Here is a 27,100-nt window from a genome sequence, read left to right as displayed (position 1 = left end):
GGTTTCACTGCACTTTTTGTGGGTCCTCCACTGCCCCCCCGCCTGTTGAGGTCCATCCTGTTCCCTGACCCAGGCCTGGCCTCAGCTGCTTTGGTTGACACCTAGCATCTCCTGCTGCCTGGAGAGGGCCTGGGTGGGGGGGGCGGGGGTGCTGATGCTGCCCTGATGCTGTGGGGCGGCACCGGGGGGCCCGGGGCTCTTTGGTTAACGGGACAAAACAAAACACTGAACCTGGCTTGCTGGCCACCCCGCAGCTGGCCCAGGGCTGCAAGTCCCAGGTCTGGCCTGTCAGGGACTGGCAGGGGGTGGGTGCACACAAGGGGGGGCAGGGACAGGAGGTTTATTGACTGGGGGGGACTGGCTGAGGTGTTTGGGGGAGGTAACTAGCTGGGGAGGGTAGGGGGAGGTGTTACCAGGGCAACATATTGGCCTATTTCTACGAGCCCCTGCTGGAGGCGCCAGCTGCTCTGGGCACTTGGCAATTCTGGGGCTTCCCCCCCGGGCCCCCATGGACAGGACCCCCCCCCATCTCAGACGCAACCCGCAGGCCTGCGAGCTGGCAGGCAGGGGGTGTCCAGGGGCTGCACAACCAAATCACCCCAAAAAAGCAACTCCACAGAAAAAAAACCCCACACTTAAACCTTCCTCAAATCACCCGCCCCCCCCATGCCACACCAGTGCCCCCCCCATGCATTCACGTCACAAATCAATAAAATATTTTTAAAAAACCTGCATCAAACAATTTCAACCGAAGACACCGTCACGGCCAGCAACGCCAAACCCCCCCCCAGCACTAGTGTCAGCAGGACCCCCCCCCAAAGGTGGAACTTAACGCCCAGAACATGAGCAGCAAAACCCACAGCTCAGCCCCCCCCCCAACCCCCCTGCACCGGCCAGGGGGCTGGGAAACGACCAGGGAATTTGTCTTCTATATTTTTTTTAAAAAAAGGAAACTTACCAAAAAAATTCATGAAAAAGAACAAAAATCTTCAAACGCAGCCATTGTGGGAGGGGGGCAGCCACAGCCTGCGGCTATCTTGGGGCTCCCCTGGGGCTCCAATCCCCCTCCCCACCCCGGGGGCCGAGATCGGCCCAGTGTGTCGGAGCCTGTCGGATTTCTGCACCGTTCCTGAGGCCCAAGAACCGGATGCCGCCAAGTCCCAGCGTGGCTTTGCTGCGCCCACGGGGCTCCCCGGGTCCCGGGTTCGAGCCCAGCAGCACCAGCACCAGGCACCGCAATGCAGATTAAGGCACCGCAGTTTGCACGGGGCGGGGCCAGGCGAGGCGCCAGACGCCTGTGGATTTGGGCATTTTGGAGGCCAACCCCCCTTGCCGATGGGCCCAGCGGGAAGCCGGGGCTTTTATTTAGAATGGGAGGGGCCCATGGGCAAGAGCGGGGCTCAGCATGCATTATGTGGGGCAGCCTTTCTGCCCCCCTTTCCTCTGTGTTGGCACATTTGGGCCTTAGTGTCTAGGGAGGAAAGAGAGAGCCAAGCTGCAGGGCCCCTCACCCTTCGGGGCTGGGGCTTGCCAGGCCAGTGCTGGGCCACCCCCAGGAACCTTGCAGCTGGGGGGGCGGAGGTAGCGTCTGCTGTTCCCCGCCCCACCCCAGGCTGGCTGGATGCCCCCCTGGCTTCCTGCTGTAGGGACGGCCATGCGGGCAGCCAAGGGGTGAACAAGAGATGGGGTGCTGGGGGGAGGGTGCATTGCCCCAGGGAGGAACGAACGGATCCCACCCTGGGGGAGATTGACCATTAAAGTCGGATCTCCTGGCCCAGGCCCCCCCAACCTTGCGGTGGGGATGTGTGTGCGCAGAGGAGCTTAAATTGCTCTCAGGTGCCTGTGGGGGGTTAACATTCAACTTGCCAGGCCCCAACCATTCTTCACCCCAACTGGAACAGGGAAGTGAAAACCCCTAACTGGTGTCCACCCCTCCGCCCCGCCCAGAATCGACTGGGAGGGGAGAGATGCGCTTCCCCCCCCCACACACACACACCATCTGCATAAATCGTCCATTGCGCCCTCTACAAACCCCTTGGCCGGGGCTGCCTTCTCCCTCCAACCCCGCGCCCCCCCATTCGTCTGCTTCTCTCACTACAACACAACTCACTCGCGCGTGCGATACGAACATCACTGATTGTCAGCTGCATAAGAGCTATTTTCTCCAAGGGGCAGGGCGGGCCAACCCCCCAGCCCAAGAGGGTTAGGACTGGGGTGGGGGGGTAGGGGTTCTGAAGGGGAGACGAGCAGGGATGCGGGGACCCCAAGTATGTCCCTCAGAGAAGGGGCCGGCCTGTCTGTTTCACAGTCTATCCAATGTAACAGATATTGGGGGGAGGGCAGGATTGTGCCAGCCTGGGGGGGGGTCTATCCAGTGGGGCAGGGGGAGGGTTTAGCACCATCTGGGGGGAAGGAATCACAGCAGAGCATTTCACAAAGGGTGGGGGCCGGGGGGGGGAAGTTGTTTTGAGAACGTGCGGATGAGTTTAAAGTGCCTGGTACCTTTAAGAGCTTGGTCTCCAGGTAAAAGAGATTTGGGGGTCGGGGATCAGGAGTGGGGGCGCGGCATTCTGGTTTATTGCACTTGTCCTGCCTCCTGCTATGGCGTGCGTAGGGTGGGGGGGGGGGATCCAGGAGGGGCTGGGATGTGCATAGAAATGAGATCCCCATCTGCAGCAAGGGCAGCATCAGCTCTGCCCCCCCAACCCCCAAAAAGCCACCACCCAGCCCCCCCTTTTGGGAAGAAGGGGGGCAATCCAGCCGCACCCAGAATCCAACCAACCCCCCCCCACAAGCTTGGGTGCGGGGTGGAGCCCCATCGTCCTCCTGTGGCCTGTGCCGACCGGCTGTTCCTACCGCAGTGAAGAGCAGCGGGGGGGGTTGTGTGTCACCAGTCGGCTGTTCCCCCCCCCGTGCATGGATCCCAGTGGTGAGGGGGGCAGGGAGGTCACCACGACGGCAGAGTGGGGTCTGCTGGCACGGTCTGGAACGCGGGCAGCGAAGGCACTGTGTATCCCACAGGGCGGACGGGGCTGAGCCGGTGCCGGGTCCCCTCGGGCTTTCGGTGCGTAGGGACGGGGGGCAGACCGTGGATTCCGTCGCCGGGGCGGAGAGTCCGGAAGCACAAGACGTCACTGGTGACGCAGAAAGCGGCACGAGGCTTTTGGAAGGGGGGCGAGGGCCGAGTCCGGAGTCCTGACCCAGGCGCGGGGCGAGTCCACGTCCGTAGCATCCAACAGGAAAGGACAGGGGCCGGAGCAGAGACCACGAATCCCCCCAGTCCAAGCTGGAGTCCAACACGTGCAGTAATCCTGTCCGGCGAAGCTCAAGCAGGGAGAAGATTAAGGATCCTAGAGGTTTCCTGGAGCTGTGTCCTGGCCCAGAGTTTGCGGCCAACTTTTCCCCTGCCCAAAATCCTGCCAGCCAGTGCCCGATGCAGCGTATCTCCCGCCTCATCCTCCCATTGGAAAGTCACGGATTCCTGCCAGGCTTGTCTCATTAGATCCTGGGTTTTTTTAGTGTTTCTTTTTTCTTTTCTTTTTTTTTTTTTAAAAGACTTTTTCCTTTTTTATAAAACCCGGGAGAAAAAAAGCAAAAAAACAATACAATAAAACGTGGGGCTTTTTTTGTAGGTTTTTGCGGCGTGTTTTTTCTTTTCTTTTAAAGCAACCCCTTCCCCCCCCCGGGAAAAATTCTTTATCCTACAGTGGCATTGAGGCGTGGAGAAGCGTCCAGAGGGGAGCTGGGGGGGGGGGTGGGAAACGGGCGGAATCCGTCGGGGAGCAGTACAACCAAAACCAAACCCCCCTCAAAATAAACCTGTTCAAACGTTGCATATTTTCCCTTTAAAAAAAAGAAAAGAAAAAGAAAGGAACAAAAAAGTAATCCTTAATTGACAAAAGAAAACGACGATTGTCCCAGAGAGTTGAATCTGCAGCCTCTCCGCTCCAGGGCAGCCAGATCCACCCACCTGGATCAACCCTTTCCTTAAAGAACCACCCAGAAAAAAGGGGTTTCTCCAAAACAACAACAAAAAAATAAACCAAACACATTTGTTTTCCTCATATTAAAACAGGCCTCAGTTCGTCTGTCCGTCCGCATGGAGTGGATCTGGTGACCCAGCCCCCCCATTCCACCGCTTTGGTTCCTTGGTGAGCAGAGTCTATTGCCGGGTTTTTTTGTTTGTTTTTTTTACAAAACTGTTTTCTTTGCAAAAGAAAGAAACGAACGAAGAAAAAAAATGGATTCGATCTTCTAGATGCAGCACAAATCAAAGAGGAGGTGGCGTTCTCCCTCGGGGCGAGTGCTCGGAGCAGAGACGCCTGGTCCAGCTGAAGAGGGAGAGAACGGTTCACTGATACGGGGGTTGCAGTGAGCCGAGGGGATAGGCCCCATGTCCCATCCCCCTGAGCCAGCCAGTGTCCACCCTGGGGCTGGATCAGACCTGGCACCCCCTACAGGGGAAAGGCCCCGTGCCCCATTCCCTGACCCCAATGGCCAGCCAGCCTGCCCCCCTGGGGCCAGATTGGGGCTGGTGCCCCCTGCAGGGGAAAGGCCCCATGTCCCATTCCCTAACCCCAATGGCTGGCCAGATTGGGGCCAGCGCCCCCTACAGGAGAAAGGCCCCATGTCCCATTCCCTGTCCCCCATAGCCCACCAGTCCCCTGCCCTGGGGCCAGATTGCAGCCAGCGCCCTACAGGAGAAAGGCCCCATGCCCCATTCCCTGTCCCCCAGAGCCCACCAGTCCCCTGCCCTGGGGCCAGATTGCGGCTAGCGCCCCCTACAGGAGAAAGGCCCCATGTCCCATTCCCTGTCCCCCAGAGCCCACCAGTCCCCTGTCCCGGGGCCAGATTGTGGCCAGCGCCCCCTGCAGGAGAAAGGCCCCATGCCCCATTCCCTGTCCCCCATAGCCCACCAGTCCTCTGCCCTGGGGCCAGATTGGGGCCAGTGCCCCCTACAGGGAAAAGGCCCCATGTCCCATTCCCCCCCCCCGCCAGCCAGTCTCCTACCCTGTGGCCAGATTGGGGCCAGCGCCACCAAGAGGGACAGGCTCTCGTCCCTTGAGACCACCCCCCCAGCCCTTACCTGCCGTTACTTGCTGTACTGATAGGAGTAGGCGGCGTGGTCTGACGGAGACTCGACAGCCACTTGGCTCTGCTGGCCGCTGTTCTCCTGAAAGGCAGCCAAGCCCAGGGAGCTTAGGGGGGTGGGTGGGGGTGGCCTCCCTGTTTGGCCCCTGCACCCCCTTCCTGACCAGCCTCTTTGCTCCAAGCCAATGCCCCGTGCTGACCTGATGCCAGCTGGAGACAGGCGTCCCCGCCACTTCCTGTCCTAGCCTGCCAGGGCAAGGTTGCTGTGTTGGCTGCTCAACAGCCGTCATACCCCACCCCAGAGGTGGCTGCATTTCAACGCAGGGTGCGTGATCCCCGGGTTCCTTACTGCTGCGTCAGCTGTCCAGCGGCTGCCACGTCCCACCCCAGAGGCGGCTGCCTTTCAGAGGTGGGTTGGGAGGCGTAGTGTGGCGAAGGGGGGAAGGGGAGATTAGAACCCGCAGCTGACGGATGTGGCAGGGGCTTGCCCCTCCAGCTGCGCCCCCGGCCTGGAACAGGGCCCTTACCTCAACTGAGATGCTGGAGGAAGGCACGGGCGTGTACTGAGGGATGTAAGCTCCTTGCAGGGCTGCTGCCGCTGGCATGTACTGGGGAGGGAGAGAGGAGAAGTCAGGGGGCGGCTGGTGCCCAGAGGAGCCCACGCCGGTGCCGGCGGACGGGGGCCTTACCGTGCCAGTGCTACTGAGGGAAAGGTGGCCCAGCTGCTGGGTCAAGGGGCCCATCATGGAGGCGGGCTGGATGGAAATGGTGTGGTCCATGGTCGGCGTCAGCACCGTCCCCTGAGGCAGAGAAGAGAGAGGTTGGAGAGCGGCCGGTGGGGCTGGGAGGAGAGAGACCTGGCAACAGGGGTGCTAAGCGCTACGGGAGCCGGTACGGCCAATCAGCACAGGGCCAGGGGCGGCGCCTGGGGCCACGGGAGCCGGTACGGCCAATCAGCACAGGGCCGGGGGCGGCGCCTGGGGCCACGGGAGCTGGTACGGCCAATCAGCACAGGGCCGGGGGCGGCGCCTGGGGCCACGGGAGCCAGTACGGCCAATCAGCACAGGGCCGGGGGCGGCGCCTGGGGCCACGGGAGCCGGTACGGCCAATCAGCACAGGGCCAGAGGCGGAGCCTGGGGCACGGGAGCCGGTACGGCCAATCAGCACAGCGCCGGGGGCGGAGCCTGGGGCACGGGAGCCGGTACGGCCAATCAGCACAGGGCCGGGGGCGGCGCCTGGGGCCACGGGAGCCAGTACGGCCAATCAGCACAGGGCCGGGGGCGGCGCCTGGGGCCAGCTGAGAACCGGGCACCACAAAGGCCCTTTCCCTGGTGGGAAGGCTGTACAGGAAATGATGTCAGAGACCACACAAGGGACAGGAAGTGATGCGTATAGTCAGTCAGTATCATTTCCTGTTGGCAATGAAATCCCGGTGAGCAACAGGAAGTGATGCATTTGGGCCCCACGGCTACCAGGAAGTGATGTCAGAGCATTGTCATTGGCCCCGCCCTGCAGCTGCCCCGCTCCCCTGGGCCCGGAGACAGGGGAGCCGCCCCGAGGGGTGGGGGGCTGGGCCGGGCCTCACCGTGGGCTGCATGAGGTACGACTGGTGGTGCATCCAGGACGGGCTGTGAACCTGCGGGCGAAGAGGGGTGTCAGCGGGGCCCAGCTGGGGGGTCTCACCCCGACACGGCCCCCCAGCCCCCGGCGTGGCCCCCCCCAGCCGGGAGTCTCACCCCGACACGGCCCCCAGCCCCCGACACAACCCCCCAGCTGGGGGGTCTCACCCCGACACAGCCCCCCCAGCCCCCGGCGTGGCCCCCCCAGCCGGGAGTCTCACCCCGACACGGCCCCCCAGCCCCCGACACAACCCCCCAGCTGGGGGGTCTTACCCCGACACGGCCCCCCAGCCCCCGGCGTGGCCCCCCCAGCCGGGAGTCTCACCCCGACACGGCCCCCCCAGCCCCCGGCGTGGCCCCCCCCAGCCAGGAGTCTCACCCCGACACGGCCCCCCAGCCCCCGACACAACCCCCCAGCTGGGGGTCTCACCCCGACACGGCCCCCCAGCCGCCGACGTGGCCCCCCAGCCAGGGGTCTTACTCCGACACGGCCCCCCAGCCCCCGACACGGCCCCCCAGCTGGGGGTCTCACCCCGACATGCCCCAACAGCCCCAGACACAACCTCCCAGCCAGGGGTCTCACCCCGACACGGCCCCCCAGCCGCCGATGTGGCCCCCCCAGCCGGGAGTCTCACCCTGACACGGCCCCCCCAGCCGGGAGTCTCACCCCGACACGGCCCCCCAGCCCCCGACACAACCTCCCAGCTGGGGGTCTCACCCCGACATGCCCCAACAGCCCCAGACACAACCTCCCAGCCAGGGGTCTCACCCCGACACAGCCCCCCAGCCGCCGACGTGGCCCCCCAGCCAGGGGTCTTACTCCGACACAGACCGCCAGCCCCTGACATGCCCCCCCAGCCCCCAACGTGGCCCCCCAGCTGGGGGTCTCACCCCGACATGCCCCAACAGCCCCAGACACAACCCCCCAGCCGGGGGTCTCACCCCGACCCAGCCCCCAACACAACCCCCCAGCCGAGGGGTCTCACTCCAACACAGCCTGCCAGCCGCTGACACGGCTCCCCAGCAGAGGGATCACGCCCTGACAGGCCCCCTCAGCCTCAAACACAGCCCCCCAGCCGGGGATCACACCCCAACACAGCCACACAGGCCCTGACACGGCCCCCTTCCCCCTTGGCCAGGCCCCCAGCCGCCCCCCCGCGCTGGTACCTGGTAGGAGGACATGGGCGACGGGAGGTAAGGGGCGAGCGTGGTCTGAGCAATCATCCTATTGGGCGCCAGGCTGTAGGGGGTCGGGTAGAACCTGCGGGGGGAGGAGGGGGACGGGCGTCACGGGGTTAAACTCCACGGCGGGCGGCACAGAAGGGGGGAGAGGAGGCAACCCCCCCCCAACACACACAGGAGAATGGCCCTTACGGGGTTAAACTCCCCTGTGGGATGCACAGAAAGGGAGTGTGGCCCCCCCCAGCACACACAGGGGGGAATGAGGGGGGGAAGGACACAGGGACTCACCCGTTCTGCAGAGCCGTGGTGGGGTCGTAGGTCAAGGTCATGCCACTCTGTGGGGACACAACACCTGGCTCAGGCCTGCCCAGAAGCGCAGCCCCCCACCCCCAGTTACAGGAACCCCCCCATCCTGCCTCCACGACCCCCAAGGCAGCCACTGCCCTGCCACAGCATCTCAGGCACTGACCCCCCCACCACACCCCCCAGATGAGAAGGGGCTTATCAGCCCCACACACACGTCCATGTCTCCCCCCAATATGGTAGAGAGACCCCTCCGCCAGCTCATGGGTTGGGGGCACACCAGAGTTGCCAACTTTTTAGTTGCACAAAACCGAACACCCTTGCCCTGCCCCGCCCCTTCCCCGAGGCCCCGCCCCTGCCTCGCCCCTTCTCTGGGGCCCGATCCCCCATTCACTCCAGCCCCTCTCCCTCGGTCGCTTGCTCTCCCCCACCCTCACTCACTTCCACTGGGCTGGGGCAGAGGGTTGGGGTGCAGGAGGGAGTGAGGGCTCCGGGGTGCAGGAGGGGGCTCCAGGCTGGGGTGCGGAGTTAGGGTACAGGAGGGGTGTGGACTCTGGGAGGGAGTTAGGATACCGGTTCCGACATGGGAGCAGGGAGTTCAGGATGCAGGCTCCAGTCAGGCAGCGCTTACCTCCGTCTCCCCACCTGCCCTGGCTCTGCGCTGCTCCCAGAAGCGGCTGGCATGTCCGGCTCCTAGGCGGAGGGGCAGCCAGGCTGTGCACGCTGCCCGTGATGGCAGACCCCGCCCCCGCAGCTCCCATTGGCCGCAGTTCCCGGCCAATGGGAGCTGCGGAGCTAGCCCTGGGGCAGGGGCAGCACACGGAGCTTCCCTGATTGCCCCTGCGCCTGGGGGCCGGACATGCCAGCTGCTTCCGGGGAGCTGCGCAGAGCCAGGGCAGGTGGGGAGCCTGCTTAGCTCCGCTGCGCCGCCGACCAGACTTTTAACCAGGGTCCCTTTTCGACCGGGCGTTCTGGTCGAAACCCGGGCACCTGGCAACCCTGGGGCACACAACTGAACCCTAGGGAAGGGTTCCTGCAGCCCCTCCTCGGTCCAGGGCCAGAGAGCGGCGGGGGATCTCTCTGGAACAGGGGGAAAAGGGGGCCCCAGGCTGGACAAGGGGCCGATTCCCACCCCCCGGGAGCCGGTCTCACCGAGTCGCCGTCCCGCGGCCAGGCCCGCCCGTTCTGCACGTATTTCCCCTGGGGCTGGCGCTTCTTCTGCCCCCCATCGGCAAACTTGCAAAGCAGCGGATCTGAGGGGGCTGCCCAGAGACAGAGGCAGGCGTCAATCCCGACCCGCAGCCCCCCTGCTAGCCCAGCCCTGGGCACCCCCCCACGCTCTGCCGGGCCCCCCAATCCCGACCTGCAGCCCCCCTGCTAGCCCAGCCCTGGGCTCCCCCCACGCTCTGCCAGGGACCCCCACTCCTGAGCCGCAGCCTTCCCTAGTCCCGACCCACAGCCCCTCTGCTAGCTGAGCCCTGGGCTCCCCCCACGCTCTTCCGGGGCCCCCAATCCTGACCCGCAGGCCCCCCTGCTCCCGACGCACAGCCCCCGTTCCCCACCCCCAGCTCTGCTGGTGCCCCTCACTCCCAACCCGCTGCCTCCTGCTGTCCCGAGTTCGGCCTGGCAGGAGTTAAACCTGGAAGGGAAGGGTCCCAACCCCCAGGAGAGTCACTATATAACAGCCCCTTGCCCGGCTCCCGCTGCCCGGGTTCCCCCTTGGGTGCCCCCCATCCCCGCAAGGCCCTGCCGCCCACCTGGGATCCCCGGGGGGGTCTTGATGTATTTCCCGTTGAAGTGGGTGATGATGGCTTCACACTTTTCTGTGGACTCCATTCTGGTGATGGGGGGGAGAGAAGGCCTGAGCCCAGCGCCAATGCCCCCCAGCGCCAACGCCCCCCTCCCCCTTCCGTGCCAACGACCCCCAGCGCCAACGCCTCCCTCCCCCTCCTGTGCCAACGCCCCCAGCGCCAACGCCCCCCTCCCCCTCCAATGACCCCCAGCGCCAATGCCCCCCTCCCCCTCCCGTGCCAACGACCCCCAGCGCCAACGCCCCCTCCCCCTCCCGTGCCAACGCCCCCCAATGCCAACGCCCCCTCCCCCTCCCGTGCCAATGACCCCAGTGCCAATGCCCCCCTCCCGTGCCAACGACCCAGCGCCAACGCCCCCTCCCCCTCCCCCTCCAATGACCCCCAGCGCCAACGCCCCCCTCCCCCTCCCGTGCCAATGACCCCCAGCGCCAACGCCCCCCTCCCCGCTCCCGTGCCACTCCAACAGCCACCCCCAGTTCCAACATCCCCCTCCCCATCCCACGCCGACAACCCCCAGCGCCAACGTCCCTGCGCCCACTATCCCTCCCCCCACCAACATCCCCATCTCCTCCCGTGCCAATGACCCCCCCCCGGGGTGCCCCGGGCTGGGGGCTCTGACCTGGCGAAGCCAACACCGCGGCTGGTGCCGTTGGGGTCACGCAGGACGCGGGTGGAGATCACCTGCCCGAAGGGTTTCAGCATCCCTTCCAGCTCCTGCTCGTCCACGCTGAGCGGCAGGTTGGAGATGTACAGGTTCGTGGGGTCCTGCTCCTGTTGCTATGGAGACACAGCAGTGAGGGGCTGCCCAGCACCCCCCAAAGGGGCCCCCCAGGGTCTCCCCTCCCCTGAAATTGGCTTCTGTGTGGGGAATTACCTCCTCTCCCCCTGCCCCATGGGGCTACGGGTCAGGAGTGAGCTGCAGAGCTGGGGGGAGCCCAGGGCTGGGCTAGCAGGGGCTGCGGGTCGGGAGTGAGGGGCACCAGCAGAACTGGGGGAGCCCAGGGCTGGGCAGGCAGGGGGCTGTGGGTCGGGAGTGAGGGGCACCGGCAGAGTTGGGGGGAGCCCCGGGCTGGGCTAGCAGGGGCTGCGGGTCGGGAGTGAGGGGCACCAGCAGAACTGGGGGAGCCCAGGGCTGGGCAGGCAGGGGGCTGTGGGTCGGGAGTGAGGGGCACCGGCAGAGTTGGGGGGAGCCCCGGGCTGGGCTAGCAGGGGCTGCGGGTCGGGAGTGAGGGGCACCAGCAGAACTGGGGGAGCCCAGGGCTGGGCAGGCAGGGGGCTGTGGGTCGGGAGTGAGGGGCACCGGCAGAGTTGGGGGGAGCCCCGGGCTGGGCTAGCAGGGGCTGTGGGTCGGGAGTGAGGGGCACCGGCAGAGCTGGAGGGAGCTGGGCTCCCCGTCCTGGGACAACACCCCAAATTTCAGAACTTCTCCCTGTCCCGGGGCAGGACGGAAAGTCCAAATCTGGCCTGGGAAGAATCGTCCGCAGCTCCGGCCTGGCCTGAGATCAGGCCCCGTCCGTTCCCCCAACCCTGGGCCGAGAGAGCCCCGTGGCCCCGATTCTCCAGTCGGCTTGGCGCCCCCCCAAAGCCACCTGGGCAAAGCTGGTGCCCAACCAGCTGCAGGGCGAGTCACAAGCCTGCACAGCAAGTGTCACATCCTTGGGGGGGCAGGGGACCCCCCAAGGTGGTGGGGGCCCGGGAAGGGAGCTCCTACAGCTGGAACCATTAACCCTTTCAGTGCTTTAGGAGGAGGCCAGTGGCTGGAACGCCCCCCCCCCAACACACACACACCCTCCACACCCCCCAACATCCGGGGCCCTTACCTTTGCCATCTGGGCCTGCACCCCGCTGGCCTTCAGCGCCGTCACGGCCTTCTGCGCCGCCGTGGGGCTGTCGAAATCGACAAAGCCGTAGCCTGCGAAAGAAGGAGGGGCTGTGAGGGGGGACCCAGATCTGGGGGGGGGGGGCAGGGAGGGGGACCTAGCAGCCTCAGAGCAGAGTGTGTCTGTTGGATATTGAGGATATTGAGGAAGTTTTTTTGTCTTAAAGGGCTTTATGGGATATTTTGCTTCCCACCACCCTGCAACCCACTCACCCAGCGCTGAGAGGAGGCCCTTTTGGGGTGGGGGCAGGCGCTGGGTATATGGGGACCCCTCGCCCAGCACTGAGATGCAGCTGGCTCTGGGGTGGGGCGCAGGGATAGGTTATACAGGATCCCTCGCCTGGCTCTGCGATGTGGCTGGGTCTGGGGTGAGGTGCAGGGGCTGGGTACATCGGGACCCTTTGCTGGAATTTATCCAGGGCCCAGACTCCAGGGGAAAGCAGCAGGGGGGTTCCCAGGCGCCGCTGTGGGGCACCGGGCCTCACCTTTGCACTTGTTGGTCGTCTTGTCCAGGATGGCTTTCGTGGAAACGATTTTGCCGTATCTGGGGGGGGGGGGGTATGCCAAAGAGAGGAGTTACCATGGGCATGGGGCAGAGCGGCCAGCGGGACCCCCTAACGGGGCATCCCACAATGCCTGCCACCCCCAAACCTCACCCGGCACGGAGCCTGTGGCTGCCTCTGCAGGGGCTGGTTATACAGGGATCCCTCGCCTGGCGCTGAGATGCGGCTGCCTCTGGGGTGGGGCAGGGGGCTGTTTAACAGCCACGCTGATTTAGGCCAGGAAGTGAAGGCGAATCCTGCAGCCAGGGTGGGGACTGCGGACATTGGGGGCAGAGCTCGGGGAGCTTCAATAAACTTGGGGCGAATTCCCACTGGTGCCAGCTAAGAAAGATCCCCCAGCTGGGAAAGGGTTAAACGAGGAATTCCCAGGGGGCAGCCCTCCCTCTCTCCACAGGCCCCACTGAGCAGCTGCAAAGCCAGGGGTGCCATGGGCTGGGGATCCCCAGCAGGACAGTTTCCAGAACCCCCCCTCCAGCACTGGGGGTGAGGAGATTTCCCCTCCCCCAGGATGCCGCAGCCAATAGGGGGGGCCTTTAAAGGGCAGATGCCTTCTGAGCCCCCCACCACCACCACAAGGCAGGGAAGGGAAACAGCCCATCCCCCCTTCGGGTCAGCCCGGCCGGATTTCCTGGCGGGGAGGGACCTGAGACAGGCAGGGTGGGGGAGGAAATCCGACCAGCTGCCGGACTGACCAAGTCCCTGGCGCTGCGCGGCACCGGGGGACCCCCTGAGCCCAAAGGCAGGGCAGAGAATGTGGCAGGGGCCCATGGCCCTGGATAGACACCAGCCATGGAAATGGGTGGTGGGGAAACTGAGGCGGGGGGGGGGGAGGAGGAGTCAACAGCACAGTTGGGAAGAGAACCCAGGAGTCCTGGTTTCCATCCCTTCCTCCCCCTTCACTCTAACCACTAGCCTCTGCCCCCCTCCCATTTTACCTTTCCCCATGCCTCAGTTTCCCCATCTGCAAATTGGGGCCCAATTAGGGAGGCTGAATTAACCCTTCACAAACTGTGCGGGAGCTGGCAACCCCGCGCACCACAAGGGGGTGAAGCCATGTCACAGCGGGAGGAGCCAGGCCCTGGGAAATCGGGGTGTGATGTGAAACACCCTGTCCGTCCCCGTTCCCCCCCCCCCCCGAATCCTGACCCATCCCTGAAGGAGTTACCCCCCCACCCCCCGCAGCTGAGAGCAGCTCCCAGAGCCCCTCCCCCCGCGAATTCCTGATCGGAACTGCACGGGCCTGCCAGGGCTGGCGTGGGCTCTGGGCCCCTTCCAGCATTCCCGGCCGGGGTGAGCTGAGGTTACGGCAGCGAAAGCCCCCCCGGCCCACGCCAGCTCCTGGGCCACTGCAGGGCCAGATCCACCCTCCATGGGCTGCTGCCCAGCAGGGCCCCCCATGCCCTCCGGAGCCCCTCATGTCCCCCCACCCCCGGCCAATGCAGAGATCCCGGGGGACAGTTTGACCCAGTCCCTGCTGGGCACTGGACTCAAAGCCCTTCCCAAAATGGGGCGATGGCCCCACGCCGCTGGGCCCAATCCCAGCTCACCAGGGGTTTTGGCAGAGCTGGGGGGGAGCCCAGGGCTGGGCTAGCAGGGGGCTGTGGGTCGGGAGTGAGGGGCACCGGCAGAGCTGGGGGGAGCCCAGGATGGATTCTTGTTCCCAAAGGAAACCAGTGGCTGCGGTGATCTGGGAATGCTGGGGGTGGGGGGGGGAGACGTGTGGGGGGGTGTCTCTGGCTCCGTTCAGAGCCCCTGACAGAAGCAGCATTGGCGGGGGGGGGGACGAGCCCCGGGGTTGCGGCCGCATCTCAGCCTCTGGCTAAGGTCTAAGGGAGCGTCCAGGGTACCCCATGTGCCCCACGTGGGACACCCCCTTGTCAGATCCCCCATCTCCCGCCCACCCCATTTGAGATAACCCCCTATCTCCCGCCCCCCCATGTCAGCTCACCCCCATCTCCCGCCCCCCCCACATCGGACACCCCCCATCTCCTGACCGTCAGACCCCCCATCTCCCGCCCCCCCCACGTCAGACACCCCCGATCTCCTGCCCATCAGACTCCCCCATCTCCTGCGCCCCCCCCACATCGGACACCCCCCATCTCCTGCCCGTCAGACCCCCCCCCACCGTCCCCCATTTCCGCACCCTATCAGGGGCATGTGTCGGCCCCGTATCCCGCCCTGATGCCCCCCGGGGGGAACCCTCCCTCAGGGGTTCAGACCGACCCCCTCCCGGGAAGCAGCCAGCCCCCCGCCCGGCCCCTCCCCGCGCCGTACGGCTGGCACAGCTTGACGAGGTCCTGGTCGGTGGTGCCCGGGTGCAGGCCCCGGATGTACAGGTTGGTTTTGCTCAGCTGGTCCCCGCCGCCCCCGCCGCCCCCGCCCCCGCCGTTGTTGTTGCTGCCGCTGGGACTCGGGGGCGCCATCTGCTGGGCCACTGCCACATAAGGCTGCTGGGAGACAAGAGGGGGAGGAGCTGGTGAGCGGCGGGCGGGGCTCCCGAGGGACGTTGGTGGGGGAAGTGGGATCCGCGGCTGGCTGGCTCACGTTCCCCCTCCAGCTCTTTGAATCTTTCCTCCTGCCCCGGCCTACTTTCCTAATTCCCAGGGATCTCAGGGAGCCGCAGAGAGAGGCTAGCTGCCCCCTCCTTAGCGGGGAGGGGAGAGGGATGGGGTGGCAGGTTGGGGGCAGTGGACAGAGAGCAAAGGGAGCTTCCACTGAACCGAGGCCGGATTGTAACAACCCCCTGCCTCAGGCTGCTTCCAGAGCGCGCCGTTCCCCCCCCCCTCCCCGCGGTGCTGGGGACATGCAGCCACCCCTGGGGAGGAGCATGGCGGGGGGCTGAGATGCCAGGGTGACCCCTCACTGCGTTCCGTGACGCTCACAGGGGGGAGGGCAGGGCTGTGGGTTTCAGGGGCCAGCTTGGGCGCTGACTCTGGGGGTGCTCCGGGGCTGGAGCACCCACCGACAGCCCCCGCGATCAGCTGTTCAGCGGATCGCAAAGGAGGTGCTGGGGGGGGTGAGGGAGAAGACTGGGAGGATCAGGGCTGGGAAGAGGCGGGGGCTTGGAGGAAGGGGTGGAGTGGGGGCGGGGCATGGGGCAGAGCAGGGTGGGAAGGGGCAGGGCTGGGGCTTGGAGGAAGGGGTGGAGTGGGGTGGAACAGGAGGCGGGGTGGGGGTGGAGTGGGGGCTGGGTGTGGGCCAGAATGTGGGACGAGCACCCCCAGGATCTGAGTAAGTCAGCGCCTATAGGGGCCAGTTTAAACCATCCTAGGTACAGTCAATGGCATAAGGCTGGGGGGGGTCTGTGGGGGCTGAGTCTGAGGGGGTCGAACCTGAGGCTTCACCCCCCAAAACCATCCCCCCACCCCCGGAGACAAGTTCTGGGCTCCCCCCTGCAGCTTTGCCAGTGCCCCTCACGCCTGACCCACAGCCCCTCAGCCCTGGACTCCCCACACCCCGCTCCCCCCCCTTTGGTTGTCAGGACTCCTGGATTCTGATCCCAGCTCTGCCATGGCCCCGCCGTGCAACCCTGGATGAGTCCCTTCCCCCACCCGTGCCTCAGTTTCCCCATCTGCCCGGCTGCCTGGGGGAGTATGTTATTAGCACGGCCCTCGACTGGCTGGACCTGCTGGCTCCTCAGGTTTATCTCCCGGCGCAGGACGGCACGGGGAGGGAGGAAGCTGACTCAGCTGCGGCGGGAGGTTCCCCTGCGGAAACCCAGCCGGATTCCTCCAGGGCCACAGCCCCAGCCTCCAAAGCGCCCACCGGCCCCCAGCCCGGCCTCAAACCTTCCAGCCACGCTGAGCGCCCGCCACGAGCCCCGGGCCGCGCTCGCCCCCAGGGGGCGCTCTGGATGCCGGTGGAACCAGCACCCGTTTAAGGCGCCCGCCACCCTGCACAGCAGAGTCAACTGAGGGACTAAGGGATGGGGCCAAGGTCACCGTCCAGAATAGGCGCCAGGAGCCCGGGCTCCCAGCCACCGGCCCACGTGCTCCTTGGGGTTCTGGTGACGCTGGTCGGCCGTTGCCCCGGGCCCCACCAGGACAGAGCCAGAGGGATGCGCCTGTCAGCACCTGGGGCGGAGGGAGGGGGGCAGGATTCCTGGGGTGGGGGGGGATTCCTGGAGCAGAGCCTGGGGGGCGGGAACACACACACACACCCCTTGCTGAACTGCAGGCCCCGTGTTCAGTTCAGCCACAGGGCGAGCACAGGCGGGGAAATGCCCCCCACACCCCCCCCCAGCTCCCGCCTGCCTGGAACCAACCCCAACTCTGGCCTGGAGGGAGGGCTCAGCCCCTAACCCCTGGGCCGCTGTCAAAGCCCTTCGCAGCTGGAACCCTATCCCCCGCCCCAGGACCCAGCAGGGCAGGATGTGCACGGGGGGGGGGGAATGGAGGGGCCGTGCGATGCACGAGGAGAGCCAGAACGCTCGTGCCCCAGCGTGCAAGGGGCGTGCAATGCACATGTGGGGCCAGGGACAGCAACTCCCTACTCCCCAGGCTGGGCTGTGATTTGCTGAGTGAGGTCACGGGGGCGGGGGGGGGATCCGCTTCGCCCTGTGTGGGCGTCGCTCCACATTGCAAAACCGCTGCAGTGTTCAGGAAGGGCTGGCTCAGAGCTCAGGAGAGGCCCAGGGTTGGGAGAGCAGGGGCTGCGGGTCGGGAGTGAGGGGCACCAGCAGAGCTGGGGGGAGCCCAGGGCTGGGTTAGCAGGGGCTGCGGGTCGGGAGTGAGGGGCACCGGCAGAGCTGGGGGGAGCCCCGGGCTGGGCTGGCAGGGGGCTGCGGGTCGGGAGTGAGGGACAGAGCTGGGGGGAGCCCAGGGCTAGGACAGCAGGGGGCTGAGGGTCAGGAGTGAGGGGCACCGGCAGAGCTGGGTGGGGGGGAGCCCAGGGCTGGGCTAGCAGGGGGCTGGGGGTCGGGAGTGAGGGGCACCAGCCCCTCCCTGCCTCCACCTCAGCCCTCTGCCCCTGCACTCTCAGCCCTTCGCTCTCAGGCTCTGGCTGCTCCTGGGGCCATTGGACCCATGTGATCAAAGCTGCTCCGGTCAGCAGGAGGCCTGTGCTGGCCACGTCTGCCCAGCACCCAACGCTGATCCCACGGGAATGGTACCCCCGGCTTCCCTGGGCCCAGGCGCCGAGAGGCGTGGGACACGGCAGGGCCGCTCACCGTGAGGATCTCCCTCTGCGGAACCCGGCTCCCTGCTGGCAGCGGCATGGGGGGCTGGCCTCGGGGCAGAGCTTGGGGCTGGTCCAATGCTCCTCCCTGGGCAGCCGGTACCAGCCCAGCCCAGCCCGGGAGCGTCTCTGGGGCGCTCACCCCACTGACAGACGCGGCGTTGGAACTCACCCCAGAACGTGCAGGGCCTGCGTGCATGAGGCCCACAGCATTGGGGCCTCACGACAGCTACAAGTCTAGAACTCAGGCCCCCCTGCTCCGAAAGCCCCCAGCCCCACTGCGTTAATGGGGGACTCTCCAGCAGCACCAAGTAGTATGGGGTCTATGGTCCACCCGTGAGCAGTTCTCGTGCCATCCAGCAGAGGGCAGCGCCAGAGGCCCACATGCACGGGCTCATCAGCAAAACTTTGCTCTGCCCAGGGAGCCCAAAGCCCTTGGCAAATACTAATCTATCAACTCCTCCTTGTGAGTTACTGCTGGGGAAACTGAGGCACGGTGTGGGAAGGGGGTGGGAGGTGCCCGAAGTGAGTCCAGGGCCAGGTGGGAGCAGAGTCGCCTTCACAAAACCAGAGACAGAAATGAGTCTTTCTCAGGACACTAGGAGGGACCCCAAATTGAACAGGATCAGGGCCAGCGCCAGAGACCTGGGATGGGAAAGGGGCCCAGACAGGGTGAAACAGAACCAGGTCAGGGACGAATGTCAGAGGGGAAACGCCCACTTGAGTCTCCCTGACACTCCTTTCCTCATTTGAAGCTTTCCCGATGCACAAGAGAAGGTGATCCGTTTACTGAGCGGGGCGGAGAGCCAGGACTCCTGGGTTCTCACCCCACTTTGCTGCAGGATCTTGAGCAAGACATGTACGTGCCTCAGTTTCACACACACCCCCGTCCCAAGGATTTCTGCAGCCAGCCCACACCTTGTGGTTGAGCTACACCCAATCTTTGCGAAAGCCCCATCTCGAGGTACAGCCTTCCAAGTGACGGAGAAACCCCACATGCCTCGGGCAGCGGGTCCAAGGATCAGTTCCCCTCCCTGTTCACAACCTGGGCCCTACGTCTTGTTCGGGGGGGCTCTGGCTTCACCTCCCAGCCACCAGCTCTTGCTCTGCCTTTGCCGCCGAGACTGGAGGGCGGAAAACCCCCCGTCTCGGCCCAGCCAGCCACGAGGGGCAGGACACAGGTCCACGCAGGCAAGAAAAGAAACACGCTTCAAGCACATGACTTGGCCCCTGCCACGTTCTCAGCATCATGTTTGAACCTGGTTATTCTGAGAGGGTGGACGGGACACGAGCTCCTCTCCCCTCCGCTGCTCATTTCACTCCCGGGCTGCGGGAGCCGAGCACACGGTTTCCCCCAAAGCTGCCGGTGGCTTCAGAGAAGCCCAGGTGGTATGTCGGGGTGCAGCAGCGAGTGGACGGAGACAGCTGCCAGGGGAGGGGCGGGAGGTATGACTGAGTTGGTAGTTAAATGGGATGGGGGGGTGCCTGCGGGACGTGGAAAGCAACATGGTACAGCGGGCTAGTTTCACCCACATGGGGGGGCGGGGTGGTTCAAAAAGCCCAGGGGAGTTAGGTGCCAGACTCCTATTGTGTGCCTAACTCCCTTAACCCTTACCAGAATCCTGCCCTTAGGCCCCAGTATTGCAGCACCGTCCCCATAAAGCCGACAGGACTCTGCATCTGGGGGGAGGGCGTGGCCCAGAGACCCCCGGCCACGGCAGATCTCCCCCGTGCCAGAGACGCGGCGTGCCCAGGGCGACAGGAAGCATTAGAGGCGGGTGGGTTTGGAAGAACTGAGGCCACTAATGTAGGTGGGATTGAGAGCAATGGAGGGGGTGGGTTTGGTGAATCGAACGTTGGCAGAGGAAGGGACGTGTCAGGACACCTGGGTTCTCCCCAGCTCCAGGAGCAAGGTTGGTTTAGGGGCCTGGCTGTGAGGCTACCTGGGTTCTTCTCCCAGCAACACCATGGCCCCAGCCTGTGACCTCAGGCAAGTCCCCGCAGTCCCTGGATTTCCCCTCCCTTGTCTCTTCAGACTGGAAGCTCTCTGGGGCAGGGACCCTACGTACAGCGCCTTGCGCCACCAGCGGTTGGGCTGCTACCGCAATACACCCAGGGAAGGAGCGCCAGCCGGACAGAGAGTCTGAAACGGCACAACTTCTGCACCAGAGCTGCTCCGGAGTTTGTCAACCAAACCAGGGAAAACACCGGTTTGTGGCAACCGAAAGCATCCGTGGAAATGCGCCGGTTTTGATGCCGCGGGCTCCCGGGCCAGGGTAGGATTTCAGGTCAGAACCAGAGATGCACCTCCGCCCCGGAATAGCCAACAGCCTAGTGATCAGAGCATGGCAATGCTGGAAACCCCGATTCCACTCCCTGCTCCGCCTGATGCAGACCTCTGCTTTCCCCAGGCGAGGGCCTTGACCACCAGGCCGTCGGGCCTGTGTTTGCCACTGGCCCAGCCCGTGTGTAATTATTGTACAAAGTGGAACAGCTCCAAGCAGGCAGCTGGAGAGAGGGCTAGCCTGGTGGAGCCCTAAGCTGGGATGTGCCGGCGAGATCGTCAGTTTTCCTCTGAGACGGTAAGAGCTTAACAAATACACGGTTATTGAAGGAACAATCACCCCCTTGGCTTGGGTTCTTGGTCCGCCCCAGAGGTGAGTGGAATGGAATGATCTGAAGTATGTTGGTACAGCGCCGAGCTCGTAGGCACAAATTGCTTTTCCACCTTGGGGTTGCTTTAAAAAAAGTGGCGGGTCTCCATGTCTTGCCAACGCTCATGATCTTATCGCGAGCCTCACACTATCTGGTAAAAAGAGCAGGAGGACTCGTGGCACCTTATAGGCTAACACATTTATTAGAGCAGAAGCATTCGTGAGCTACAGCCCACTTCATCGGCGGCTGCTCTGAGCACTATCTGGTGTTTCTCTGAAAGACCCGGCTCCGGGAGCCGGAGGATCAGGCGAGAATCTCAGCTTTAATTGGGGGGGGGGGGGGAAAAACCCCAAAGAGTAAATTTCTAACCCTCCTGGTTGCAGGGAAAAACCCTGAAAATGTGACCTGAGTGTGACCCCCCCAGGGCTCAGACACAAGGAGGCTCTGAAGAAGAATTTGGATAAAATCTCCCTGACTTTCAAACCAAACTCATGATTTTGGAGGCTCAGGGTTGGCCCCTCCAGAGTGAAAACAGACCGGTCAGTTTCACACTCCCTTCCAGTCAGTTTCACTCTGGGGATCTCAGGCACTAGAGGGGGCCCTGAGAGGAAGGCAGGGTGGTGGGGAAGGCTCAGTTCTGGGCCAGGAGTCCAGCGAGCTCAGTTCAACTCCTGGTTCTGCCACCACGTCACGGCAGCTCCGTGCCTCAGTTTCCCCAGCTGCAAAACAGCGCTGACGCTGACCTCCTTTGCAAAGCTCTTGGAGATACAAGAATTCGGGGGTGGGGTGGGGGGTTTGCCATCGCTATTAAAACGCTGTTTCTGGAGGAAATATTTGTTCTGAGCTAAAGTTTGGTCAACGTCTCCGAGAATTTGAAAACAAAACCCACCAAAACCGATACAAAACTCACAAACGCGGGAGCCCAAATTTACTGTGACCGTTCCGAAAACCGAGATCACTGTGAAAAAGGGAGCTCCAAGCCACCGCTCCGGTCTGGGTTCACCCACCAGATCCTGCAGAGCCCCTCGCAGGAGTCAGTCGCAGAGGGACAGAACCCTCCAGTGATGCTGGACTAGGCCAGCAGGAGAATTGTCCCCTCTCTCTCTTCCGCCCCCCGCCCGCCACAGGAAATGGTTGGTGACATCACTAGTTATCACCACAACACATGCCTGGGCAGTGATGCCAGCTGGGTGTGGCTGATACCATGACATTCCTCAATGCATTTTTGTTTTTTTTCCCCTTCCAGTGCTACCTACATTTGCAGAGATTTATTGCGGGCTGAAGCTGCTGTTTGGCAGTGGGGCTGCAGGTCAGCCGGGGGTCATAGTCCCCAGCACCCACTGGCTGCGCCAGGTTTGCCAAAGAGTGGAGTTGTCAGGAAGCAATGCCCAGGAGCGGGCATTTTGTACAGTGCCTGGCATACCGGGGTGCCAGCCTATGGCGGGGACGCCTAGATGTTACCGTAAGACACCTAATAAATCACGTAAAGCGCCCGGCAATGGGGCCTTGACTGGAGCACCTGGGTGCTATCCTATTACCCCTAATTAATAATGATATTACAAGGGCAACATTTCACCATACAACTCCCAGTGCGACTCTTTCTCCGAGCCCCTCTTGAAAAACCCGACCACTTGTTTTCGCGCCTTGCTGAGATCTTTGCAAGCTCCAGGCCCGATCTGTGGGTGCGGGGCCTTTGGGAAGCTTGGCCTAGTTGATGTACCCCCAGCGCCCCGTCTCACACAGACGTTTAGCCCCGCCAAAGCTCACGGCAGGTCTCAGGAGCGGGAAGGGAGGCACGTGGGGAAATTGGTGCAGGATCGAGGTTCATTGGACAATTTTTTTTTTTTAAACTAACAGAAACATCAAAAACTGTCAGGTATAAAACAAACAGCACCGAGCGCCGCTCCCACAGCATGTGACCGAGGGTGGGCAGGATCATTAACTTCATTTCACAGATGCGGAAGTTGAGGCACAGAGCAAGAAGCGACTTGCCCAAGATGCGAGGACCAGGCCTCCTGGATACCAGGCCATGCTTTACCACGAGGCCACACAGCCTCCCCGTTGCTCAGATTTCCATAGGGACACCTACACGGCCATGTTGTAATCTGCTCAGCACTGGGTTCCCCCCGGGCGCCCCAACACCGCAATTCCTTTTTCAGGCGTGAGGCCTGCCGACTCAGACCCAGAGACCCTAGTCTGGCCTCCTGCATATCCAGGACCACACCCCCACATGCCTGTACCAGACCCCGAACCTCTGGCTGTGTCACTGACATCCTCAGATCCTGGTTTCAAGACTCCAAGTTACAGAGAATCCACCATTGACACTAGTTGAAACCTGCAAGTGCCCCACGCTGCAGAGGAAGGCGAACCCCCCCCCCACCACCACCAGGGTCTCTGCAAACCTGACCAGGAGGGAAATTCCTTCCTGACCCCAAATCTGGGGATCAGTTAGACCCGGAGCATGTGGGTGAGACCCACCAGCCAGACACTCAGGAAAGAATTCTCTGTCGTAACTCAGAGCCCTCCCCAGCCAGCGTCCCGTCCCCGGCCGGTGGAGATATTTGCTAATAGTTGCAGATCGCCTGCATGCCATTGTGGGCAGTCCCATCAGACTGTCCCCACCATAGACTTAGGTTTTGAGCCCCCCGCTCCCCTTGGCGGGCTGTTCACTCAGGTTACCCAGATAAGCCACTGGGGCAGAGGGGCCTGCTCCAGTGTATAGTGTCTAGTTCCCATTGGGCTCGCAGGAGCAGGTCAGGGCCCCGCTGACCCCAGGCAGCTCGCAAGCGAAAGCCTGTGGGCCCGAGGGTTTCATTTCAAAGCTAACAAGAGGGGCTGGTTCTTTAAACCATGATGTCAAATATCTCTGGGGCCGCTTCCCAGAGCTCTACCAGCCCACACCAAGCGCCATGGGGCCCTGGCCCACGAATGGGGCTCCTGGGTGCTACTATAATAGACCTAAATAATGCACAGCGCCTAGCACCATGGGGCCCTGGCCCATGACTGGGGTTCGTAGCTACGTCTATCCTACACACTAAAGGCTGGGCTCTGACTCAGGTTTGAGCCAAGCCCCACTTCCGTCCACATACAAATCAGTCTGGCTCAGGACCCAGGTCCTAGGACCTGCTGGAGCAGGGGAGTGGGGTCTGAACCGAGTCCCACTGTGATTTAGGTCCCAGCCCTGTCATTTCGCAGTGTGGACGCAGACCCAAGACAGAGGCGTGGATGCAGCGGTGTGGCTGGGAGCCGCGGTTCCAGCAAGCGTTAACCCAGGCGGGTGATGCAGTGCGGACGGATGACCCAGGACGGGCTCGGAAGCACCGAATCCACAGAGCCGGGTTCCCAAAGCCATGTGGACATCCCAGGAGGTGCCACCCTCGTGCTAACGGACAACAAGGATCCCAGAAGAAGCGCCAGGAGGGCAGAGAGAGGTAAGAAACAGGCTCAGGGCACAGACTGGCCTGAGCCGTCACAGGTCAAAGCTCCTGGAGGGGTCACGCTCTAGAAACGAGGAACCGCAGGAGAACGAGAGCGAGACGCGCCCCAGAACAGGAGCCAGGACCTTGCCTGGGAGGGGGAGACCCGGGGCCACGTCCGAGGGCTTGTCTACACGTCCCGTGCAGCTGTGGTGTGTAGAGAAGACACTACCCACCCCAACGGGAAATCGGCGCGGTGAATTCACCGCCGCGAGAGGTGGGAGCTGTGCTGCTCACAGAAGCGCTCCTGCCAACAGAGCGCTGTCTACACTAGGTTGGTCTAACTGCATGGCTCAGGGATGTAAGTTTCCCGTAGCGATGTAGTTACACCGACATAAATCTGTAGCGTAGACCACGCTGGAGTCTCCCCCATGCCCGGTACGTGCCCTGACCCCTGGGTTACTGTGTGGTCGCTTCCTCCCCTCAGTCCCCGAACATGGAATGGAAACAAATTTCAAAACCTCAACATTTCCCACAAAATGGAGTTTTTCTCCAACCAGCCCCGGTACTGACCCACCTGCTTTACGGCTTACACCAACCTCTTAGCGAGCCGGATGAGCCCAGAGTAGGGGACAGATTATCCCATGTGGGCTAAAGGCAGGATCTTACATCGTCCTCTAAAGCATCTGGTGCTGGCCCCCGTTGGAGACAGGACGCTAGGCGGCCCTGGAGTCTGAGCTGAGTTCCTGTCCACTCGAGATATTAGTTCTAGCTCGACCACAAGATATGGGCTGGGTGCAGGAACAGCAAGATCCTTTGGCCTCTGCTAGGCAGGATTATCTGGCCTTAAAAGTCTATGAAGCTATTAGTCGTGGTAGCTTTATGTAGCAGCTAGAAACTCCACACCCGGATCAGAGCCTCATCAACCTGGGCTGCCCAAAACAAAACAGTACCAGCCACCAAGCCACTGGACCCCTTTAAATACGCAAAATCAGTAAGTAGCATGTCTCAGCCCAAGAAATGGCCTAAATCGCAGAGCTCCCGGCAGAGTATTTCCACTCGTTCGAGATGAGTAACTCAGACGGTCAGCAAATTATGAGGCAAAAATTCCCCTAACTTCAGGGAAGACGTATTCTGACTCCCTGCGTCCCCAGCTGCATTACAGACGTCGGGGGTGGGGCTGTTTTGTGGCTGAGAACTGCCCACGTGGGGTGGAGTGGCTGCGTCTTCGGGCGGACCGTGTCCCCCAAAGATCCCGACTGGAAACCCAGTTCCAGATCCCGACTGGAAACCCAGATCTACAAAATCCCTGGACGACGCACTCGCACCCAGCAGCTCCTCCGCAAGACCACCCACCACTCCAACGACAGTGCGGTGGCGTGCAACACAAACTCGCCCGCCTTGTTGCTCCCCCCCTCCCCCTCCGCCCCACGGACGGTCACACACAGACTCACCCGCACGACCCCCATGCACGACCCCCGTGCACGACCATCGCACGCGCGCCACCGCGGACCCACTAGAGCAAACTCACCAGCACGTCGTCAGACTCACCGCCTCACACATCCGTACGGGATCTAGGTTACAGGCGCGCACCGCGGCCCCGAACGCACGCCGGGCACCCAGCAGCGCTTACAGGGAGACGCACCGGGCGGGCAAAGACAGACAGACGCCAAAAGCACCCAAAGCGCGTGCCGACACCCCCCCGGACGCTCCCGCCGACAGAAAAGGCTGGCTCAAGTATGCCGCGGACAACACAGGCTCTGATCCCCCAGGCTCGCCCACGCGAACCTGCCACGGGCCCACACGCTCCCCTGGAGAAAGTTCAGTGGGGTGGCAAGTGACAGATCTCGCACGCACAAAGGAATGATTTTAAATCTGCACAGCTGGCTTCTCGGAGCCCTCCACTTTCCTCCCCATCTCCTGCGGTCGTGACATTGGCGGCCTGACTCGGCATGGACCCTAGGGGTGGGGGTGGGAGGGTGCGGACACTCGGGGTGGGTGACGGGGCCTGTCAGTCATGGCTTCTGGATGGGGAGTTCAGCCTGGCTGGCTGGAGCTGCAGACTCATCTCCAATGCTCAGGACATTAATGTCACGGGGACAAGAGGGGGTGGGGGGAATCCAAGGCATGGTCTGCAGAAGGGAGCCCCGAAAGGGCAGGGAGAGGTCTGGATTACAGAACCTCTGGGTGTAATCTGGGGTCCAAGGGGGGGGGGGTCAAAGAACATGGGGGTGGTATTGGAGGCCCCCTGGTGCTGCATGAATCCCCGCCCCGTGGGACCGAAAGAGGCCAGCTGGTATGCGCTGCTATGGGGGGGGGGGGTAAGGGCACAAGGGTTCTGCCCACCGGGGTGGCGCTGTGGGAGAAGAGGCTTGTGAAGGGCAGAGGGTCTCGCTGGGACTCAGAGACATGAGAATTCACCCGCCTGCCCCCCCCCGCGCCCCAGTCTGCTCTGCAGACAAGGAAACTGAGGCACAGAGGCTTGTCCCCCCCCCCCCCACAAGGTCACACTGCCAGCCAGTGGCAGAGCTGGGCATAGAACCCAGGAGTCCTGCTCCCCGTCACCCCCCACTCTAACTCACGAGACCCCACTCCAAATCCCAAATCTAATCCCAGCAAGACCCTAAACCCCCCAACTCTGACCCCAATGCCCAATAACACCCCCCTCGCGTTCTGCCTGGCACAAGGGGGACACAGCCCCTCCCCGACCCCTTCCACAGCGCCCCCCAGCTAGCCCCAGAGCCAGCCATAGCCAGAGGGAGGTGGGGAGCAGACGGGGGTTCCCCCGCTTGGCACCCACGTGCCTCCGTCCATGGGAATCTGGTGCCAGGCCTGGCCTGCCTGGGCTATTCACCCACCAATCAAACCCGTCTCCCCGAACACGGGGACCTCGCTCTGCCCCTGAACCCCGAGATGGAGGTCAGACCCCGCCACCCCCCAGCCCACCCCCACACTCCGGGGCTGGGGGTGGGGGGGACGCGGACGCAGCTCAGCCGGGCCCGGGCGCGGGGGGCGGGGGGGGGGGTGCCCGGAAAAGCGATTCGAGCAGCGCGGCGGGGGGAGGGGAGGGGGGGCCCAGATCTGCACCCTGGGCGGTGCGGCAAGGGGGGCGATGTGGGGGGGGGGGGCTCAACTTCCCCAAGTGCAAAGGCTAACTCGGACTGGCCTGAGCCGGGCCCCGCGGCTCACTGGGGGGGTGCAGGGAGCGCGGGGGCCTGGGACCCCCCCCACTTCTCCCCTCCCGGGGAGCCAAGGGCATTGGGGCGCGCTGGGGCGGGGGGGGGCCAGGCGGAGCCGCTTTTCCTACCTTCTTGCTGGTCTTATTGTAGCCAAATGTGGCGATGGCGGCCCGGGGCTGGACGGAAAGTAACATTTTCCTGCCTAATGTTACGGGCCTGGGAACGGG

The 27,100-nt window shown here is 63.5% G+C and overlaps 1 protein-coding gene across 4 annotated transcripts; it reads right to left on the bottom strand.

Moving 5' to 3' along the window:
- Positions 1–822: 822 nt before the first annotated feature.
- RBMS2 (RNA binding motif single stranded interacting protein 2) lies at positions 823–27,100 on the bottom strand. 4 transcript variants are annotated; one of them, XM_084610005.1, is made up of 14 exons: positions 27,002–27,100; positions 14,723–14,898; positions 12,371–12,429; positions 11,827–11,918; positions 10,626–10,783; positions 9,953–10,032; positions 9,348–9,457; positions 8,181–8,227; positions 7,878–7,971; positions 6,677–6,727; positions 5,781–5,891; positions 5,619–5,699; positions 5,087–5,173; positions 823–4,331 (listed from the first exon to the last, which is right to left on the bottom strand). In XM_084610005.1, exons 1-13 carry the CDS (start codon positions 27,065–27,067, stop codon positions 5,093–5,095), a joined length of 1,206 nt encoding a protein of 401 aa, XP_084466131.1. In that variant the 5' UTR covers positions 27,068–27,100; the 3' UTR covers positions 823–4,331; positions 5,087–5,092. The 4 variants fall into 4 exon arrangements, with proteins under 4 accessions (XP_084466131.1, XP_084466133.1, XP_084466132.1 ...); XM_084610007.1 differs by having other exon boundaries at positions 10,626–10,777; XM_084610006.1 differs by having other exon boundaries at positions 14,723–14,895.

The sequence above is a fragment of the Lepidochelys olivacea genome (genome assembly GCF_965140295.1).
Source record: "Lepidochelys olivacea isolate rLepOli2 genome assembly, chromosome: 20".
In the NCBI taxonomy this organism is placed as follows: Eukaryota; Metazoa; Chordata; order Testudines; family Cheloniidae; genus Lepidochelys; species Lepidochelys olivacea.
Note: the sequence above shows the minus strand (reverse complement) of the source record. Positions and strands in the feature narration are given on the sequence as shown.